This window comes from Harpia harpyja, chromosome Z (genome assembly GCF_026419915.1).
Source record: "Harpia harpyja isolate bHarHar1 chromosome Z, bHarHar1 primary haplotype, whole genome shotgun sequence".
Taxonomy (NCBI): domain Eukaryota; kingdom Metazoa; phylum Chordata; class Aves; order Accipitriformes; family Accipitridae; genus Harpia; species Harpia harpyja.
The window spans coordinates 25980866-26002774 of NC_068969.1; the positions used below are offsets into that span (position 1 = coordinate 25980866).

General features: G+C 55.4%; 2 protein-coding genes across 2 annotated transcripts in view; one reads left to right on the forward strand and one right to left on the reverse strand.

The window, feature by feature from the left end:
* Positions 1 to 2811: 2811 nt before the first annotated feature.
* Positions 2812 to 21909, reverse strand: part of LOC128136612 (uncharacterized) — a 41497-nt gene continuing 22399 nt past the window's right edge. Inside the window, exons 2-4 of the mRNA XM_052776536.1 lie at positions 5086 to 5418; positions 4444 to 4538; positions 2812 to 3817 (exon numbers count right to left, since the gene is read on the reverse strand). Coding sequence (XP_052632496.1) covers positions 2812 to 3817; positions 4444 to 4538; positions 5086 to 5343 — 1359 coding nt within the window. The 5' untranslated portion in view covers positions 5344 to 5418. The remainder of the gene's footprint in view (positions 3818 to 4443; positions 4539 to 5085; positions 5419 to 21909) is intronic.
* On the forward strand, positions 6057 to 8263 carry LOC128136613 (proline-rich protein 22-like). Its single transcript, XM_052776537.1, is given in 4 exon segments — positions 6057 to 6089; positions 6487 to 6682; positions 7065 to 7125; positions 7273 to 8263. Coding segments are annotated over 4 exon segments (1281 nt in total).

A 21909-nucleotide genomic window follows, 5' to 3' on the forward strand; every position in this document is an offset into this window, starting at 1 on the left:
GGAATCTCGGGAAATTACTGTGTATGTACCACATATGGTAGTCACAGTTTTGGAACAAAAAGGGGGGCATTGGTTGTCCCTCAGCCGTATGCTGAAATACCAAGTGGTACAGCTAGAACAAGATGACATCGATCTCAAGACCACTGCAGTTACAAATCCTGCAGTGTTGCTCTCCACTGATTGAGCGGAGAGTTCACCAGAACACGATTGCTTACAAACTGTAGAGGAAATATATGCTAGCCATCGGGATCTTAAAGACGCTCTGTTAGAAAATCCAGACTGGGAGTTATACACTGACGGCAGTAGTTTTGTTCGCGATGGGAAGAGACTGTCAGGATACGCTGTGACGACCTTAGATGGCATAGTAGAGGCAGGATCCTTATCTCCCAAAACATCAGCCCAAAAGGTAGAACTAATGGCCTTAACTTGAGCATTGGCACTGAGTGAAGGGAGAAAGGTTAATATTTGGACAGATTCTAAGTATGCTTTTGGAGTTGTACGTGCCCATGGAGCCATCTGGAAAGAGAGAGGACTACTATCAACACAAGGAACTGAAATCAAGCATGCTGCACAAATACGAGAACTATTACAGAGCATTCAAAAGCCGATGGTGGTAGCAATAATGCATTGCAAAGCCCACCAAAAAGGAAATAGTGAAACTGTAAAAGGAAATTGGAAGGCCGATTGTCTTGCTAAAAAGGCAGCTCTAAAGGAGCCAAAATTTGAAGAGGCTTTAATTCCAGGGCCTCGTTTAGAATTACCACCACCAAAATATACTGAGAAGGAAGATTAATTAGCAGAACAGATAGATTGCTCCAAAAATGGACAAGGTTGGTGGATAACACCGCTAATGCCATTATTGATTCCTGAAAGAATGATGGAAACTTTGCTCAAGAGATTACATCAGGAGATGCATACAGGAGAAGACGCATTGACAATAACTGCGAAAAGAAATATTTTTGGACCAAAGATACAAAGGGTAGCAGACATGGTAGTAAAAAAAGTGTACCATCTGCTGTGCTAATAATCCAAAAATTGGGAAAAAGGTTATAGGAGGAATTGTGAAACAAGGAATAACTCCTGGGGAATACTGGCAAATAGATTGTTCAGAGCGACCTAGGTATAACCAATATAAATATTTATTGATATTGGGAGATACCTTTTCTGGCTGGCCAGAGGCTTTCCCTTGCCGTACCAACAAAGAGCTAGAGAGGTAATTAGAATCTTATTGAAGGAAATAATACCCCGATTTGGTATTCCAGAAGGAATCTCCTCTGATAATGGGCCTCATTTTATTGCAGAAGTCATGCAAGGGCTTTCTAAATTTTTACAGATTAAGTGGGAATTACACACCCCTTGGAGGCCACAATCAAGTGGGAAGCTAGAAAGAATGAATCAAACTCTTAAAAGGCAACTTGCTAAACTGTGTCAAGAAAACACACCTTAAATGGGTAGAAATTTTACCTATAGCTCTTTTACAAATTTGAGTAACTCCTAGGGTCAAAGAGAAAGTAAGTCCTTTTACGGTTGTTTATGGGAAAGCATATCCCATGAATCTTTCTAACATCACAGGAGACCAAATGCTTATAAAAGGGCAGGCTGATGTTAAAGAGTGTTTGATTTCTCTTTCGCATGCTTTATCTTCACTACACAGGTATCTAAATCAGAAGGTCTCTCTCCTGTTGGATAAAGGCGGAAAGGACCTTACACCATGTTATTGAAAACCTATACTGCAGCCAAAGTAGAAGGAATGGACTCCTGGATTCATTACACGTGAGTGAAAAGAGCACCAGAACCAGATCAGGAAAAGTGGACATCCACAGACTGGGAAACTCAAATTTCAGCTAATCTGAGACCATTGAACTTTGAGAGAATGAAGAACCTGAATATTATAATATCCCATTTGGTACTAGCAGTAGGTCAAGAGAATTTGGTTTTACAGCTTATCCAGTCCTTTGGGCAAATCCAGAATGTTAGCGTAACCGCTTGTCTCCCTCCATCTGAGTTGGCAGACAATCCTTTAAATTGGGGACTATTACCTTCGGACTTAGAAAAAAGTTCTTCTAAGAAAGAAAAAGAACAACAATGGAAATAGGGTGGTTAAATAAAATATTACATGGAACAGGATCCTCCCTTACTGGATGGCTGGCAAACCTAATTTAAACTTCGATCACTGTTGTCGTTACTACACTCATACTTTGTGTTGTTTTAAGTTCTGTCAAGAGACTGGTTTTACAAGCCACGGCTAGAGCATATAGAACGATAAAATGAAGTAGTGAGACTCATGAGACTCATATGAAGAGATCTCATAGTCTCAAAGGGGGGAAATGATGTACTTAAGAAATTATGTACTTAAGCCACATGAAAAAGGCCACAAAGGTCTTGTGAAACAAGATCCCCTTTGTATAACCAATGCATGCCTTGCTAACAACTGTGCCCCTGAAGAAGAACTAAAAGACTGATAAGAAGGGAACATCCTACCCCAGGAGGTGCCGAAAAGTTGAGTAATTGCTAATAGGCATGAAGTCAGAAAAATCTTTGAAAACTGGAGGAAAGGTAAAGGTGGCAGGGGGAGATCATGACCACCAACTCAATTCCACACCAAAAAGACTTACCCCCCCCCTCTCTCCTTGAGCATGCGCTGTAGAAGAAAAGAACGCTGTACCTTTAATTCCAAGCAGGGAAACTTTAGCCCAATAGAAACTGTGCTAGATAAGCGACTCCCAGTAATAGTTTTGGGAAGAACTTTGGAAATCGAATATGTATAAACTGAACTGTATAAATTGCTTGCCCGTTTAGGCAGGAGGGGTGCTAGCGTTGCAGATTACCACCTAGCCCCCATCTTTGCGTAAACATGAATTGGAATAAAATACCTCTGCTCTGTGTCTGTATTGGCATTTTGCACACCGGGTAAACGACCCCACTTTTGGGACAACAGTGGGGCAGGCAAAGCACCGCATCCCACAGGCCGAGGGGCTCAGGCACCCACGTCGCTGCCGGAGGATTGCCGGCAAGAGGTTTGGCATCTGGAGAGGGGCTGCTGGGCCAGGGTGCCCAGGCACCCACCCCACTCCCCCAGCCGCAGCCACGAGTGCTCTCAGTGCTGGAGCAGAGGCCGTAGCAGCTGCCTGTGCCCAAGCCTGTCCCCAGCGGAGGGAAGACTTTGCTGGCGAGGAGCAATCCAGTGAAGGCGTTGCCAAAATTGCTGGGCTTGAAGTTGCTGCCAGGCCAGGAGGGTGCCGAGGGGTCCTTGTGCAGGAGGAGGGGTGGCAACGCCTGGGCACCGTTCAACTCCGGGGAGCTGCAGAGCAGGGAGTCCCCGAGGCCGTCGGGGAAGGTCACGGCCACCGCCTGCGCTTTCCAACCCGGCTGGTCCACCAGCTTGTCCGCCACCTCCCTCTCGGACCCGGGTGTCTTCTTGGAGCCCTTCCCGCAGAGCCGGACCACCCTGATGCTCTCACCACGCGGACAGCTCTGGCGGCCGAGGTCCTCAAGGCTCCTCAAGGCTGAAGCGCTCCCCAGGCTCTTGTACTGCACCAGTGCGCAGTGCTTGCTCAGCAGCTCGGGGAAGTCTGACGTGTATTTCCGCACATCTGAGGGCAGCTTGCGGCCCGGCCGCAGGATGCGGATGGAGGCGATGGTGCCAAAGGGGCTGAACATCCTCGTGATGGTCTTGAGGAAATTCTTCTGGAGCAGCAGCAGCATGTCCTGCTCCAGGGGCAGCAGCTCCCAGGCCAGCAGCAGTTTGCTGGGGGGGATGCTCAGCAGGGACTCGGGGATGGGGACCCATGATACCGAAAAGCCGGTCGAAGAAACTCTCTAAGACTCATTTTGGAGTTTTAGAAAGCAGGCATTCTTTATTGCAGCGCTGGATGCACGGGGGATAGTTCCACCTAGCGTGCATGCCACAGCTTCAGCACAAACAGGTTATATGGAGTAACTAATTACATAGTAATCAGATTAGTATACATAAAAATTATTGTAACTGAGTACCATAGTACTGCCTACATCTGATCATGCGCAATGGTTCTTCATTTGAGTCGAAGGGCTGCTTTTGCAACCACTGATCCATTTGAAATTCTGTTGGCTGACCTTCAAGTCTTGTTTGTCATCCTTGTTCTTTGATCTTGGAGCTTAACATGGTTTCAGTCATATATGGTCAGTTTCAATATTAATCTTATCTAATGTACAGGAACATCCAGTCATAAGAGCAAAGAACTGTAAAACTTAGGAGTAACTACCTCTACTAGTTAATTACTTGGCTACACTTCTGTCTATTTTTTCAGTCATAGTGTTAGTATAAGATTTCTAATAATTATTTACCAAATCTCACTTTTACAGTCATCTAGCAGCAAACCAGTTTCCATGGCTGGTACAAAATATTAAGACCAAAAAATATTTAGACATACCATACAGAATGTATGGACATATGTTATCACCCACCGCCTCACTTTGGTGCCCTCCTTGTTCACCTCCAGCAGCTCTGAGAACTGCAGGGCGTAGAGCGTCAGCCACCAGTCATGCGTCAGGTATTCCACCTGAGGGAGAGAGGGGGCCACTGCGTCACTGTGGGTCTCCCCAGGCAGGGACCACCCTAAACCCATCATCCAGGCAGGCTGCAACCCCATCAACCTGAGGTCGTGGCAAGGCAATATCCCCCATTCAGGATTTGTGGGAGAAGGTCCCCTGTGCTCCCGGACCACGGCAAGAAGACACAGCTTCCCTGTACATCACACCACCAGTGCTTCCCTGCAGTTTTTTAGTTAAGGGATGATCTCTCCCAGAGCAGCCTGGGGGAACCACGGGCAGAAGAGGTGAACCCAGCCCTGGGGCTGGGGTTTGAGGACTGCTCACCGCTTCCCCAGCCACCCTCCCTGGGTGCAGAACTGCTGCAGCACGTTGAAGGCAGAGAGCAGGGCCCAGCTCTGCACCACCAGCGCTTTGCCGGGACACAGACAGCCTGAGCAGAGCCTGCACCTCCCCGTACACCTCACCGCAGACAGCCAGAGCACACCCAGACACCCAGGCATCCTCCACGTGGAGGCCACTTCCCACCCCGGCTGGCCAACGCAACGGGCTGCCTACCTTCTTCAAGGACGTCAGCAGTTTGATGCTGACGAAGCCCATCTTGTTCTTCTGGACATGTTTCAGGAGGAAAGCATCCTTGGCCAGGTTCTCGTCAGAGAGGTAGAATTCCACCTGCGACACAATTCTCCTGACCAGCTGCCGGTCAGGCATGGAGTAGCTGCAGTCCAAGAGATCAGCCCCCAGAACATCGCTCGCATCGCAGAAGCTCCCGGCAAAGCAGCAGGGACACGGGTGTGACTTGGTGGCCTTTGGCATGTGCAGCACTGCCCGGTCCCAGCCACAGCGGTGCAGATGGCAGGGTGTTGAGGAGCGGGCTGGCTCAGCTGCGCTCTGAAATGAAATAAAGTTTTATGGTTTTAGAAGTGCACTTGCCTTCACGCCCCCAGCATCGGTCCCTGCCACAAGTTACGCAGTACCTGGCCTCGCACAATCTTGCAGCCAGAGGTGCCTCACGAACAGAGAGCAATCTCTTTAATTAACAGGATACAGGCCAGGAGAGATCTTAGGCCTCCGGTTCACAGCAGTTGTCCCGACTCCCCCAGCCCACACACTGTTCACACAGCGGGAGCGAGAGGCCCGTGTTCCTACCAGGGTGTCCTTGGTAGCGCCGAATCCTCCAAGCACGAGGAGGGGATGTACTAACCCCATCCCTGGGGTCCCATAGAGCACAGACAGCCCCAGCGCCCCGACATCGGATGTTGTGCAGAATCCAGTCCTTTTCTGGGAGCACACGGCGGCGGGTGCTGTCTCCTCCTGGGTGTCACGCACCCAGGGAAAGCGCCGCCCCCTCCGAGGGGGATCCAGAGCTGCTGCTTTTCTCACCAGGAGACTAAAAGACCTGACAGCATTACTGGAGCGAGGGCTGGGGGAAAGCGTGCCACTGAGCGACACCGCGTGACCTTCCTTTGCGCCCTCGAGGTCCTTTTTCCTATTTCTGCGTCACTCCGGTCAACGCAGCGAACAGGAGCATGGGCAATAGTCACAAATGCATTTGCCATCTGGTGCAAGGAGGCTGTGGGTGCAGCTGCAGCTTGGTCCCCACTCGGCTTGGCTGAATCAACTTGTTCTTTTTCCCCCACCTGAAAAATACTATTGAAAGCAAAGAGTATTTGCACCCACAGACCCTGAGAGCCACCTGTAGGCCCCGGGGGCACCCCAGCCTCCCTTAACCCTTTCCCTCCCCAGGAGGAGCTGGGGAGGCTCTTGGGGGTGGGGCGGAACACAGGGAGCCCCCGCATTCCTTCCGGGGAGACGCCAAAGAGTCCTTAGCAGCCAACAGCCAGAAGGGACCATGGCGCGGCCACCAATGCAGCTCCCACTGCCTGGGCCCTGGGGCCCCCCGGCGCCCCAGCTTTTTCAGCCATTTGTGCTCCCCGGAACCTTCTACCCTCGAGGCAGGGACCGACCCCAACCCCTGCAGCCCAGGGACGCTCCTGCGGGGCAACAGCGGAGGTGACCACCGGCCATCGCTCCTGTCTCTCTCTCTCAGGCTCAGCCAACCTGTGCCATCTGCCCGCGCAGGAGCAGCCCTTCCCTGCAGCCTGGGCACCCCTGGCAGGGGGGGCACCCCAGGCCCCCCAGGCCCCACCAGCACGTATGGCACCCCAGTCTGCTCTGGCACCTTCGCCATCCCCATCACACCCGTCCCCCCGGCACTTTTCGCGTGGGGGTTCAGCAAGCCCCGGTGAGCATCCTTGCCCTCGCCCGGGCGGCACGTGCCCAGGAAAGCCAATCTGCAGAGAATTCCCCAAATATTTGGGGCCATCTCTCCCGTTTCACCTCCTAGATGCGAGTCTCCTCCCTGATTTGCAACCCCATCCCACCAGCACAGCAGCTCACCCCGTGGGGATCGCCCCGGCCACAAGCTCCCCAACGCCCCTGGCCCAGAGCTGGGGGATGTCGGCCATCGGGGCCGGCTCGACGGGTGCCCCTGGAGAGTCCCCCCGGCCCAGCACGGCTCCCCCTCACCCACACAGGTCTGCAGAGGGCCCCATGTGGCTGCCTCTTCGACCCCCGGGTCTTCCGCATCCAGTGGACAACCACCGACCTGCCTCCACCGGCCACCGCCACGCTCGGCCAAGGCGCTGCTTCTCTGCCGGGTGCTGCCCTGTGGGGTCCCGGGGGCTGCGGGGCCCCCCTGGCCTGGGCAGACCCAGGGACCCCCCAGGGCCAACCACAATACCTCGCACCCTACGAAAATCAGAGGAGTGGGGTGGCCCCAGCCCCTCTGGAGCTGCCGGTGTCCATCCCCGGCTACCAGCACACCGAGGGGCAGTTGGCACAGATCAACATCTCCAGCACGGCCACCCCTGTGGGGGCACCCCCAGGCAGCGACGTCCCCCTGGGCAGCAATGTCCCCCGCAGGCCCTGCGCTGCCGCCCACAACCAAGCCCTCGGGGACACTGCAGGCGACCTTGCAGTGTCCGAGGAGATACTCCTGGAAGAGGCCCTAAGGCTCTTCGGTTGCTCCCTGGATGGAGTGGGGGTCAGCCAGGATGGTCCCAGCAGCGGCCCCATGCCTGGGGACCCTGCTGGCACCAGCGGAGAGGGGAGAGGGATGGCCGCAGCCACCCCAGCGCTGCCAAAACCCATCCCCGGCTACGAGGACATCGAGGGGCCGTTGGCCAAGATCAACACCTGCGGCATGGCCACCCCTGCGGGGGCACCCCCAGGCAGCGACGTCCCCCCGGGCAGCGACGTCCCCCCCAGCCCCTGCGCTGACCCCCACAACCAAGCCCTTGGGGAGCCCGTAGGTGAACTTGCAGCGTCTGAGAAAGTGGCTCTCCAAGAGGCCCTAGTGCTCTTTGATTGCTCCCTGGATGGGGTGGGGGTCAGCCAGCATGCTCCCAGCAGGAGCTCCATGCCCGAGGACGCTGGTGGCACCGGCGAAGCCACCCCCGACCGCGACTTCAGCTCGCTCTCGCTGCCTGAGGAGCTGCTCACCCCTGACTACTGCATCCCCGAGCTCAGCGACATCATGCTGAGCCTAGAAATATTCAACGTCATCGGGATGGAGCCCCAGGAGCTGTGGGAGGATGCCAGGATGGACCTGCCACCATCCCCACCTGCCGTGGCAGACAAGCCGAGGAAGAGGCAGGCGCAGAGCTCCTTGCCAATGCCACCCAGCAAGTGCAGGGCTCTGGCAGCCAACGTGGGGGTGTGAGGGGGGGCTTAGACAAGGGTGAGATGGAGATGGGGGGAGGGGGGGGGAGAGAAGGGGTGGGGTATATGGCGGGGGGGGGGGGCTAGGGAGGGGTCAGACCAGCTTTGATGGGACCTTTTCTCTTATCTTTTCAATTAAAAGCTGTTTCTCCAGAACCGCTCCACGCCTGTGTGGGAGGGGGAGGGAGCGCGGGGGGCACCGGGAAAGAGCATCCACGAGGTGCAAAAGCCCCGCTGAGCCCCATATCCGAGCCGGCGAGCCCCGAGGGGAACCGAGCCACCCCCAGGGCCGAGTCACCACCAGCAGGGCAGGCGATGGTGGGGGGGGACGCGGATGACTCCCCTCTCCCCTTCTGCAGGGGAAGCAGCCCTTTGGTGGGGAAGCCAGGACAGACAGGTCCCTGCAGGACTCACGGACACAGCCCCACGCAGAAACCAGCATGGAGCCCCTGGGACAAGGACACACCTTGGGGGTCAGGGGGGACACGGACACACACAACAACAAGGGCTGCAAGGCCTTCGTCTTGAACACCACCAGCGTCCCCTCCAGCGGGGACAGGGCTCGGTGCAAAGCCCTTCAAAGCCTCAAGACCATCACACCCTTCCTTGGGTCCCACCGACCTCAGCCCCAGAGCCCAGCTTTGCCTCACTGACACAGCAAAATAACCCCAAATCACCCCAAGAATGGCGAGGGAGGGAGCTGCAGGCCAGGCAGGGACCCTCCTCCCCTTGTCTGGCTGCACCTTGGGCAGCCGCAAGACCAGGAAGGGGGGAGAAAAAATCACAAGGAAGAAAAAAAAAAATAAAAATCACTGCACCAGCCAGAAAGTGCCTGGAAACTTCATCTCTCTTTATTGCCCATTTCCCATGCGAGCTCCACAACCTGGGAGCAGCGCAGCCAACGGCACCTTCGAGAAGCAGCCTCACCTTTCTGGGTCTGCCTTGCAGAAGGTGCAGGGTGAGGTCCCTGTCGGGGCGGTCCCCCAGCACCGGAGGGGTCTGGGGGGGCCGAGCCCCTTCCTTCGGGCAGTCCCAGGGGTGCCGCTGGGGCGGCGGGAGCCGGTCTGGACCCCGGGCAGGCGCAGTGCCGTTGGCAACAGCACGGCACAGCTCCTGGTGCCGTTGCTGCTCAGCGTCTCGCCTCGCACGCTGACTCGCCCCAAGCATTGTCCTTGCCCCAAAACCGTCCCCTGGAGCAGCTGCACCGCCACAGCTCTCAGGGGCCACAGAGGGTTATTCTGCTCAAGAGGAGGAGGAAAAACGAAAGAAAAGAAAAAGCCCCAAACCCAAACGTAAAGGAGCCTGAGCGCCGGAGGACGAGCTCTCCCAAAGCAGCCTGGGGGAACCACAGGCAGAAGAGGTGAACCCCGCCCTGGGCTTGCTTTGAGGACTGTTCACCGCTTCCCCAGCCACCCTCCCTGGGTGCAGAACTGCTGCAGCACGTTGAAGGCAGAGAGCAGGGCCCAGCTCTGCACCACCAGCGCTTTGCCGGGACACAGACAGCCTGAGCAGAGCCTGCACCTCCCCGTACACCTCACCGCAGACAGCCAGAGCACACCCAGACACCCAGGCACCCGCCACGTGGAGGCCACTTCCCACCCCGGCTGGCCAACGCAACGGGCTGCCTACCTTCTTCAAGGACGTCAGCAGTTTGATGCTGACGAAGCCCATCTTGTTCTTCTGGACATGTTTCAGGAGGAAAGCATCCTTGGCCAGGTTCTCGTCAGAGAGGTGGAATTCCACCTGCGACACAATTCTCCTGACCAGCTGCCGGTCAGGGATGGAGTAGCTGCTGAGGCAAGGGCAGTCAAAAGAATCTCAGTAGATATAATAAAGGGGGATGAAAGATGATGTTTAGCGCTTACATTGTTGAAATTAGCTGAGGCAGAGACAGTCTTTGATAAGAAGAGCTGGTCCCAAGGACCAGCCAATGAGGTAGAGACAGTTCCTCATAAGAAGCAGGAGCAGGCCCCAAGAGCCAGCTAAGACTGGTCTTGCGGCTTGGGTGAATAGCAAGAAACCACTGAGCCTGCGCAAGAAAAAAGGTTACCAGCGGTGACAAAGAGGAGTCAGTCATCTATCTTCACCTCTGCGACCACCAGACGACCACCATAAAGAGGCACTGCGCAAGCGCAGTTGAGAGGAGACTATGGAAATGACCTCTCGGAGCTAATTTTAATAGGAAGCGGGGATAGGTCACGCATATGTATAGGCGTATTGTGAATATGTAACACTTGACTGTATAAGCTTGAGACAAACTGCCGAGTCGGGTGCGCACGACTTCGGTGGGACTACCCCCTGTGCTGCCCAGCGCTGAATGAACATACCTACTTTACAATCTCACTGATTGTGGAGTCTGTTTCCGCACGTCAGCACCAACGCGCAAAATGGCAAGGAGAGTACCTCTCTCAATCTCTCAGTACTCAAAATACTAAATCCTAAAGGAAAAGGAGACTTGCCAGGGCTTGAGGCAAGATCCGAACATCTTCCCACAAACCGAGGTAGGCAAAGAACTCTCGGAAAGCTTCAAGTCACAAAGGAGCTCTGAAGCTTTTACCCCGTGGCTGAAGCGCGTTTTGTATCCCGTAGAAACACGGCCAACGGGGGCGTTTAATAGAGAGGCTGCGCAGCTTGGTTTCAGTGGGACAAGGGGATGTGACGGCGACAGCAGCAATGGGCTATTTTGACAGTTTGGAAGAGCTGCCGTTTGCCTGGCTGGGCTTTGGTCACGGATCCAAATGGTCCAGGTCTGAATACCACCAACCTTTCCTTCCACCACACCAGGCTCACCGCCGCGCACTTGTTTCTCAAAGCCTGGCTTACTTCCGTGGCGGGCTGTTGGCACCCACCATCCCAGCCTAGGGCTCTGGCTACACTTTGGCTTGCCTCCAGGCTGCAGCTGCCAAAATCACCCCCCCTTTCTCCCCAGGAAAAGGGGTTGTGTCCAGCCACATCAAGTCCCCGCTCCTCCTGGCTGCGGGGCCGCATAGGCTTTAGCTCTGGCGCAGAGAGGGGACGGCTAATAGGGGCGGTCTCTGCGCTGCACGCTTGGTTTCTGCCATGGCCCGAGAGAAGAGGAACAGCACCAGGCTTGGCCTTGGGAGCCGAGTGGCAGAGCAGGCGTCAGGGACACCCAGCAGCTGGGCCCAGGGCATGGCCACCAAGGGCAGGGAGAGACCCCCGGGCCTCCTGGGCACAGCCACAGCCTGTGGAATGATTGCTGGAGGTGACTTGTCGGTATGACACACGCCCTCCGCCACCCCTCACGGGAAGGTGAACCTCCAGGGTGCAACGCAGTGGACACGTAAAGAATCGGTTCCACGGTAGTTCCCTAAGCGACATAACCTGCAACTTTAGATGTCAGCAACACCAGGGGAGCTTGGTGTGCTGACTCTGAAAAGTAACACGGAGGGCGGAGCGGAGCCGAGACGCCGCGGCCAGGCTCTGTGATCGCAGGGGTAGGCAACCGGAACGATCAGAACGAGAACGGTTGGTCCCTGCATTGAATCCACTGGAGCAAGGAGGTAAAAGAACGGGGGTTCTGTCGAGCTAACGCCCTACGCTTCTGGTTTATATCACACGTGCCCACTTCTGGGGTACTGACACGCAACAGCAAGCCCTTTGGGTGAACTTTGCTCATTACAACACCAGAACACACCTCCATCCCCAAAGGTACCCACCTCCAAGGTGCCACCACCCCCCCACTGAGCATGCGCTCTGAATTTTCTCTAGCGTACACCTTTAAAAGCAAAGCAGGAGAACTTTATACCAATCAAAGGAAAGGTACGTATGACTAGAGTCACTCAAGCTCCACCGAAAAAATCAGAAAATATAAAAGGGCTTAAGAGAGGAGAAATGTTAGGGAAGACACCATCATAGACAAGTCAGGAGGACACCGCTGACTTCTGGGATCACTCGACGGGCTGAGCCTCTCTCCCCCCGCCACAGGGACGCCTCTTGCGTGAGATTCGAACACTTGGCTGTACCGAGTGCTTCCCCGGGAAACTTAGAATTCTTCAGAGCTCTTTTCTTTCCTCATTTAATGCGCTTGTAGTCGACTGTATTGCCACCTGCACGTGCTTTGCAGACAGTCTGTTTATCACGGGCAATCCAAAAGAACCTGTACTGTTGCTTTAATAAGCGGCGCTGCTCATTCATCTAGTCGTGATAGTTCGTTAGCGCGACCAAACTCCCCAAGTCTGGTCATTCTCGTGTGTTGAACGCGGCTAAGCTGAGAGTGCAGTAGGCTATTAAGTGCATCCGTCATCGTGATAGTTCAGCACATTGAACGCGACCGCGCTTAGAGCGTCAAATTGGACATCACTCAGAAAGAAATTAAACCTAGCCGTCCCCAGCCCCTCTGACATCTAAGGACAAGCTGGAACGCAAGGGGGGTTATTTTCTGCCAAACTTCTTGACTCGGTAACGCAACACAGCCCCCGGGGCCGGCGCCCCAAAGGCCTTCCTCCGAAGGATGCTGGGCCGAGGGGCGGCGGGCAGGGCTGCGCACGGGGGCCCCCTCACCCCCGTGCCGCAGTGCCACCACCCGGCAACGCAGCAGTCACAATGCCCCGGGGCAGTATAAAAGGGGCAGCCTCCCCTGTCCCACTGCCAGTCTGCCTGGCAGGCGGCCCAGAGACAGCCCAGACGAAGTCCGCGAGGAGCCGCTGGAATTACTTGCCGGGGGCTGAGGGAGGACGACCGGCGGCTGCACCAGGCTGCTGGAGACGAGAAGAACCACCAAGCCCTGGAGGTGCCTGAGGCCATCAGGCTTTTTTGGATGGATAGCTGTGGCAAGACCAAGGGAATGCCTTCTTGAGGAGCACTGCAGAGCTCGCCGTCCTCACTCCCCGCGGAACCAGTGGCAGCAGCCGTAAGAAGTGGGATGCAGAGATGTTGCCGGGGTCCCAGTGCCTTGGAGCACCCGCTGGCGGCCCGAAGGCGCGGGAAGGATTCTTGCCCCCAAGGTCCATCAGGCCGCGGGCATTTGGCCACTCTCGGAAGCCCCTGAGATGGCTCCAGGTTGAGGGAGAACAGGGCTCGGGCATCCCCTGGGAGGCGTGACCAGCCTGTGGGACCAGGAGGCAGGTCTTGCTCACGTGCTCAGGGAATAGCCGATCGCCAGCTCTGGGGTCAGGAAGGAATTTTCCCCCGGGGCAGATTGGCACTGGGCCCCGGGGGTTTTTTGCCTTCCTCTGCAGCACTGAGCAGGACCACTTGTCAGGGCTCCTCCGGTCCGTTGTGGCTAGGTTGCTGCCTGCTGCTCGTGCACCACGAAGATGGCCTCTCGTGCCCTGCAGCTGGGGGGAGGAAGGCTTTTTTTTTCCCCCACGGTGGGCTAGCAAGTGTCCCCGGGGGTTTTTTGCCTTCCTCTGCAGCACTGAGCACGGCCCCTCGCCAGGGCTCCTTTGGGCCGTTGTGGCTAGGTGCCCGCTGCTCGTGCTCCACGAAGGTGGCCCTCGTGCCCCGCATCCGGGGGGAGGAAGCTTTCTGACTCCCACGGCGGGCTCCAAGGGATGCTCCCGGGGGCTTGCTTCTTGTCCTCTGTAGCACTGAGCACAGCCCCTTGTCAGGGCTCCTCTGGGCCCTTTCGCCTAGGTCCTTGCCTGCTGCTCTTGCACCTCCAAGGCACCGCTCGTGCCCTGGCTCTCTTGGGCTCTCTTGCCCAGCGCAAGTCTGGAGCGGGAGCGAGCTCTGCTCTTCCCTTAGCTCCATTTCCCCAGGGGTTCTGGCTTGGGCAAAACAGCCTGTGCTTGGAAGGGCTCCAGGCTTGCTGCCCCATCAGGAGCTGCCACTTTTCACCTCTCCCTGCGTGCAAATCAAGCGCAGGGCCGGCACGAGAGCGCCTTTCATGCATCGTTGGCCAAGAAGCACAGCGGCGGAGCAACTTTCCGAACGCAAAAATACGCTTTTCACCTCTACCTGTCATACTTTGGAAAATACCCCACGGTACCACACACCTCCTCCTCCTGCTCATCCTCCTCCTCCTCCTTCTTCTTCTTCTTCTTCTTCGGTGTGTGGTCGGTCCTGATCCTCATTCTTCACGTTCTCACTCTTCAGGATACAGGGACTGCTTGGCCTGTATTCCTGCTGCTACTTTCTGTAGCTCTCTGACTTGCCTTTGCCAGGCTGCAAAGAATGTCTTCTCAAGCTCAACTGAAGAATGCATCAGCCTGCTCCTGGCTACACGGGCACACTGCGTTAATGCTTGTGAGCATCGGCTCTGAAGCGGACTCAGAAAAATAAAAGTAATATCCTGTTTCCACTCGTAACCTTTGTGTCATGTGTCCTTCAAAGTGTTCTGGGAGCTGAAAGGCCCCTGGCGTTTCAGGCCAATAACACTCTCATCGGTATTTGACTCATGGTGAGCACAGGGAACAGAGTAGAGTAGAATGGAATAGAACAGAACAGAGCACAATAGAATAGAATAGTTCAGCTGGAAGGAACCTACAACGACCACCTAGTCCAACTACCCCACCATTTCAGGGCTGACCAAAAGTTCCAAGCATGGTATTAAGGGCATTGTCCAAATGCCTCTTCAACACTGACAGGCATGGGGCATCCACCACCTCTCCAGGAAGCCTGTTTCAGGGTGTGACCACCCTCTTGGGAAAGAAATGTCTCCTCACGTCAAGTCCAAACCTCCCCTGACAGTGCAGCAGCAAATGTCCCTTGGTGCGCTGGTAAGGAATGGTGAGGAAACCATGCGTGCTCTCTGCATCTCTGCAGAGTTCCAGCAGAGGGAACCAAACCCCTGTCTTTCACCTCTGGCATCACCACAACCAAAGGAATGTCTGTGGCATAAATGCCCTTATTTACATAGTCTGAAGGTACAGATCAATTCTGGCACTCAGACAAGGGGAGTCAAAAGAATCTCAGTAGACTATTTAATAAAGGGGGATGAGAGATGATGTTTAGCGCTTACATTGTTGAAATTAGCTGAGGCAGAGACAGTCTTTGATAAGAAGAGCTGGTCCCAAGGACCAGCCAATGAGGTAGAGACAGTTCCTCATAAGAAGCAGGAGCAGGCCCCAAGAGCCAGCTAAGACTGGTCTTGCGGCTTGGGTGAATAGCAAGAAACCACTGAGCCTGCGCAAGAAAAAAGGTTACCAGCGGTGACGAAGAGGAGTCAGTCATCTATCTTCACCTCTGCGACCACCAGACGACCACCATAAAGAGGCACTGCGCAAGCGCAGTTGAGAGGAGACTATGGAAATGACCTCTCGGAGCTAATTTTAATAGGAAGCGGGGATAGGTCATGCATATGTATAGGCGTACTGTGAATATGTAACACTTGACTGTATAAGCTTGAGACAAACTGCCGAGTCGGGTGCGCACGACTTCGGTGGGACTACCCCCCGTGCTGCCCAGCGCTGAATGAACATACCTACTTTACAATCTCACTGATTGTGGAGTCTGTTTCCGCACGTCAGCACCAACGCACAAAATGGCAAGGAGAGTACCTCTCTCAATCTCTCAGTACTCAAAATACTAAATCCTAAAGGAAAAGGAGACTTGCCAGGGCTTGAGGCAAGATCCGAACATCTTCCCACAAACCGAGGTAGGCAAAGAACTCTCGGAAAGCTTCAAGTCACAAAGGAGCTCTGAAGCTTTTACCCCGTGGCTGAAGCGCGTTTTGTATCCCGTAGAAACACGGCCAACGGGTGCGTTTAATAGAGAGGCTGCGCAGCTTGGTTTCAGTGGGACAAGGGGATGTGACGGCGACAGCAGCAATGGGCTATTTTGACAGTTTGGAAGAGCTGCCGTTTGCCTGGCTGGGCTTTGGTCACGGATCCAAATGGTCCAGGTCTGAATACCACCAACTTTTCCTTCCACCACACCAGGCTCACCGCCGCGCACTTGTTTCTCAAAGCCTGGCTTACTTCCGTGGCGGGCTGTTGGCACCCACCATCCCAGCCTAGGGCTCTGGGTACACTTTGGCTTGCCTCCAGGCTGCAGCTGCCAAAATCACCCCCCCTTTCTCCCCAGGAAAAGGGGTTGTGTCCAGCCACATCAAGTCCCCGCTCCTCCTGGCTGCGGGGCCGCATAGGCTTTAGCTCTGGCGCAGAGAGGGGACGGCTAATAGGGGCGGTCTCTGCGCTGCACGCTTGGTTTCTGCCATGGCCCGAGAGAAGAGGAACAGCACCAGGCTTGGCCTTGGGAGCCGAGTGGCAGAGCAGGCGTCAGGGACACCCAGCAGCTGGGCCCAGGGCATGGCCACCAAGGGCAGGGAGAGACCCCCGGGCCTCCTGGGCACAGCCACAGCCTGTGGAATGATTGCTGGAGGTGACTTGTCGGTATGACACACGCCCCCCGCCACCCCTCACGGGAAGGTGAACCTCCAGGGTGCAACGCAGTGGACACGTAAAGAATCGGTTCCACGGTAGTTCCCTAAGCGACATAACCTGCAACTTTAGATGTCAGCAACACCAGGGGAGCTTGGTGTGCTGACTCTGAAAAGTAACACGGAGGGCGGAGCGGAGCCGAGACGCCGCGGCCAGGCTCTGTGATCGCAGGGGTAGGCAACCGGAACGATCAGAACGAGAACGGTTGGTCCCTGCATTGAATCCACTGGAGCAAGGAGGTAAAAGAACGGGGGTTCTGTCGAGCTAACGCCCTACGCTTCTGGTTTATATCACACGTGCCCACTTCTGGGGTACTGACACGCAACAGCAAGCCCTTTGGGTGAACTTTGCTCATTACAACACCAGAACACACCTCCATCCCCAAAGGTACCCACCTCCAAGGTGCCACCACCCCCCCACTGAGCATGCGCTCTGAATTTTCTCTAGCGTACACCTTTAAAAGCAAAGCAGGAGAACTTTATACCAATCAAAGGAAAGGTACGTATGACTAGAGTCACTCAAGCTCCACCGAAAAAATCAGAAAATATAAAAGGGCTTAAGAGAGGAGAAATGTTAGGGAAGACACCATCATAGACAAGTCAGGAGGACACCGCTGACTTCTGGGATCACTCGACGGGCTGAGCCTCTCTCCCCCCGCCACAGGGACGCCTCTTGCGTGAGATTCGAACACTTGGCTGTACCGAGTGCTTCCCCGGGAAACTTAGAATTCTTCAGAGCTCTTTTCTTTCCTCATTTAATGCGCTTGTAGTCGACTGTATTGCCACCTGCACGTGCTTTGCAGACAGTCTGTTTATCACGGGCAATCCAAAAGAACCTGTACTGTTGCTTTAATAAGCTGCGCTGCTCATTCATCTAGTCGTGATAGTTCGTTAGCGCGACCAAACTCCCCAAGTCTGGTCATTCTCGTGTGTTGAACGCGGCTAAGCTGAGAGTGCAGTAGGCTATTAAGTGCATCCGTCATCGTGATAGTTCAGCACATTGAACGCGACCGCGCTTAGAGCGTCAAATTGGACATCACTCAGAAAGAAATTAAACCTAGCCGTCCCCAGCCCCTCTGACATCTAAGGACAAGCTGGAACGCAAGGGGGGTTATTTTCTGCCAAACTTCTTGACTCGGTAACGCAACACAGCCCCCGGGGCCGGCGCCCCAAAGGCCTTCCTCCGAAGGATGCTGGGCCGAGGGGCGGCGGGCAGGGCTGCGCACGGGGGCCCCCTCACCCCCGTGCCGCAGTGCCACCACCCGGCAACGCAGCAGTCACAACGCCCCGGGGCAGTATAAAAGGGGCAGCCTCCCCTGTCCCACTGCCAGTCTGCCTGGCAGGCGGCCCAGAGACAGCCCAGACGAAGTCCGCGAGGAGCCGCTGGAATTACTTGCCGGGGGCTGAGGGAGGACGACCGGCGGCTGCACCAGGCTGCTGGAGACGAGAAGAACCACCAAGCCCTGGAGGTGCCTGAGGCCATCAGGCTTTTTTGGATGGATAGCTGTGGCAAGACCAAGGGAATGCCTTCTTGAGGAGCACTGCAGAGCTCGCCGTCCTCACTCCCCGCGGAACCAGTGGCAGCAGCCGTAAGAAGTGGGATGCAGAGATGTTGCCGGGGTCCCAGTGCCTTGGAGCACCCGCTGGCGGCCCGAAGGCGCGGGAAGGATTCTTGCCCCCAAGGTCCATCAGGCCGCGGGCATTTGGCCACTCTCGGAAGCCCCTGAGATGGCTCCAGGTTGAGGGAGAACAGGGCTCGGGCATCCCCTGGGAGGCGTGACCAGCCTGTGGGACCAGGAGGCAGGTCTTGCTCACGTGCTCAGGGAATAGCCGATCGCCAGCTCTGGGGTCAGGAAGGAATTTTCCCCCGGGGCAGATTGGCACTGGGCCCCGGGGGTTTTTTGCCTTCCTCTGCAGCACTGAGCAGGACCACTTGTCAGGGCTCCTCCGGTCCGTTGTGGCTAGGTTGCTGCCTGCTGCTCGTGCACCACGAAGATGGCCTCTCGTGCCCTGCAGCTGGGGGGAGGAAGGCTTTTTTTTCCCCCACGGTGGGCTAGCAAGTGTCCCCGGGGGTTTTTTGCCTTCCTCTGCAGCACTGAGCACGGCCCCTCGCCAGGGCTCCTTTGGGCCGTTGTGGCTAGGTGCCCGCTGCTCGTGCTCCACGAAGGTGGCCCTCGTGCCCCGCATCCGGGGGGAGGAAGCTTTCTGACTCCCACGGCGGGCTCCAAGGGATGCTCCCGGGGGCTTGCTTCTTGTCCTCTGTAGCACTGAGCACAGCCCCTTGTCAGGGCTCCTCTGGGCCCTTTCGCCTAGGTCCTTGCCTGCTGCTCTTGCACCTCCAAGGCACCGCTCGTGCCCTGGCTCTCTCGGGCTCTCTTGCCCAGCGCAAGTCTGGAGCGGGAGCGAGCTCTGCTCTTCCCTTAGCTCCATTTCCCCAGGGGTTCTGGCTTGGGCAAAACAGCCTGTGCTTGGAAGGGCTCCAGGCTTGCTGCCCCATCAGGAGCTGCCACTTTTCACCTCTCCCTGCGTGCAAATCAAGCGCAGGGCCGGCACGAGAGCGCCTTTCATGCATCGTTGGCCAAGAAGCACAGCGGCGGAGCAACTTTCCGAACGCAAAAATACGCTTTTCACCTCTACTTGTCATACTTTGGAAAATACCCCACGGTACCACACACCTCCTCCTCCTGCTCATCCTCCTCCTCCTCCTCCTTCTTCTTCTTCTTCTTCTTCGGTGTGTGGTCGGTCCTGATCCTCATTCTTCACGTTCTCACTCTTCAGGATACAGGGACTGCTTGGCCTGTATTCCTGCTGCTACTTTCTGTAGCTCTCTGACTTGCCTTTGCCAGGCTGCAAAGAATGTCTTCTCAAGCTCAACTGAAGAATGCATCAGCCTGCTCCTGGCTACACGGGCACACTGCGTTAATGCTTGTGAGCATCGGCTCTGAAGCGGACTCAGAAAAATAAAAGTAATATCCTGTTTCCACTCGTAACCTTTGTGTCATGTGTCCTTCAAAGTGTTCTGGGAGCTGAAAGGCCCCTGGCGTTTCAGGCCAATAACACTCTCATCGGTATTTGACTCATGGTGAGCACAGGGAACAGAGTAGAGTAGAATGGAATAGAACAGAACAGAGCACAATAGAATAGAATAGTTCAGCTGGAAGGAACCTACAACGACCACCTAGTCCAACTACCCCACCATTTCAGGGCTGACCAAAAGTTCCAAGCATGGTATTAAGGGCATTGTCCAAATGCCTCTTCAACACTGACAGGCATGGGGCATCCACCACCTCTCCAGGAAGCCTGTTTCAGGGTGTGACCACCCTCTTGGGAAAGAAATGTCTCCTCACGTCAAGTCCAAACCTCCCCTGACAGTGCAGCAGCAAACGTCCCTTGGTGCGCTGGTAAGGAATGGTGAGGAAACCATGCGTGCTCTCTGCATCTCTGCAGAGTTCCAGCAGAGGGAACCAAACCCCTGTCTTTCACCTCTGGCATCACCACAACCAAAGGAATGTCTGTGGCATAAATGCCCTTATTTACATAGTCTGAAGGTACAGATCAATTCTGGCACTCAGACAAGGGGAGTCAAAAGAATCTCAGTAGACTATTTAATAAAGGGGGATGAGAGATGATGTTTAGCGCTTACATTGTTGAAATTAGCTGAGGCAGAGACAGTCTTTGATAAGAAGAGCTGGTCCCAAGGACCAGCCAATGAGGTAGAGACAGTTCCTCATAAGAAGCAGGAGCAGGCCCCAAGAGCCAGCTAAGACTGGTCTTGCGGCTTGGGTGAATAGCAAGAAACCACTGAGCCTGCGCAAGAAAAAAGGTTACCAGCGGTGACGAAGAGGAGTCAGTCATCTATCTTCACCTCTGCGACCACCAGACGACCACCATAAAGAGGCACTGCGCAAGCGCAGTTGAGAGGAGACTATGGAAATGACCTCTCGGAGCTAATTTTAATAGGAAGCGGGGATAGGTCATGCATATGTATAGGCGTACTGTGAATATGTAACACTTGACTGTATAAGCTTGAGACAAACTGCCGAGTCGGGTGCGCACGACTTCGGTGGGACTACCCCCCGTGCTGCCCAGCGCTGAATGAACATACCTACTTTACAATCTCACCGATTGTGGAGTCTGTTTCCGCACGTCAGCACCAACGCACAAAATGGCAAGGAGAGTACCTCTCTCAATCTCTCAGTACTCAAAATACTAAATCCTAAAGGAAAAGGAGACTTGCCAGGGCTTGAGGCAAGATCCGAACATCTTCCCACAAACCGAGGCAGGCAAAGAACTCTCGGAAAGCTTCGAGTCACAAAGGAGCTCTGAAGCTTTTACCCCGTGGCTGAAGCGCGTTTTGTATCCCGTAGAAACACGGCCAACGGGGGCGTTTAATAGAGAGGCTGCGCAGCTTGGTTTCAGTGGGACAAGGGGATGTGACGGCGACAGCAGCAATGGGCTATTTTGACAGTTTGGAAGAGCTGCCGTTTGCCTGGCTGGGCTTTGGTCACGGATCCAAATGGTCCAGGTCTGAATACCACCAACTTTTCCTTCCACCACACCAGGCTCACCGCCGCGCACTTGTTTCTCAAAGCCTGGCTTACTTCCGTGGCGGGCTGTTGGCACCCACCATCCCAGCCTAGGGCTCTGGGTACACTTTGGCTTGCCTCCAGGCTGCAGCTGCCAAAATCACCCCCCCTTTCTCCCCAGGAAAAGGGGTTGTGTCCAGCCACATCAAGTCCCCGCTCCTCCTGGCTGCGGGGCCGCATAGGCTTTAGCTCTGGCGCAGAGAGGGGACGGCTAATAGGGGCGGTCTCTACGCTGCACGCTTGGTTTCTGCCATGGCCCGAGAGAAGAGGAACAGCACCAGGCTTGGCCTTGGGAGCCGAGTGGCAGAGCAGGCGTCAGGGACACCCAGCAGCTGGGCCCAGGGCATGGCCACCAAGGGCAGGGAGAGACCCCCGGGCCTCCTGGGCACAGCCACAGCCTGTGGAATGATTGCTGGAGGTGACTTGTCGGTATGACACACGCCCCCCGCCACCCCTCACGGGAAGGTGAACCTCCAGGGTGCAACGCAGTGGACACGTAAAGAATCGGTTCCACGGTAGTTCCCTAAGCGACATAACCTGCAACTTTAGATGTCAGCAACACCAGGGGAGCTTGGTGTGCTGACTCTGAAAAGTAACACGGAGGGCGGAGCGGAGCCGAGACGCCGCGGCCAGGCTCTGTGATCGCAGGGGTAGGCAACCGGAACGATCAGAACGAGAACGGTTGGTCCCTGCATTGAATCCACTGGAGCAAGGAGGTAAAAGAACGGG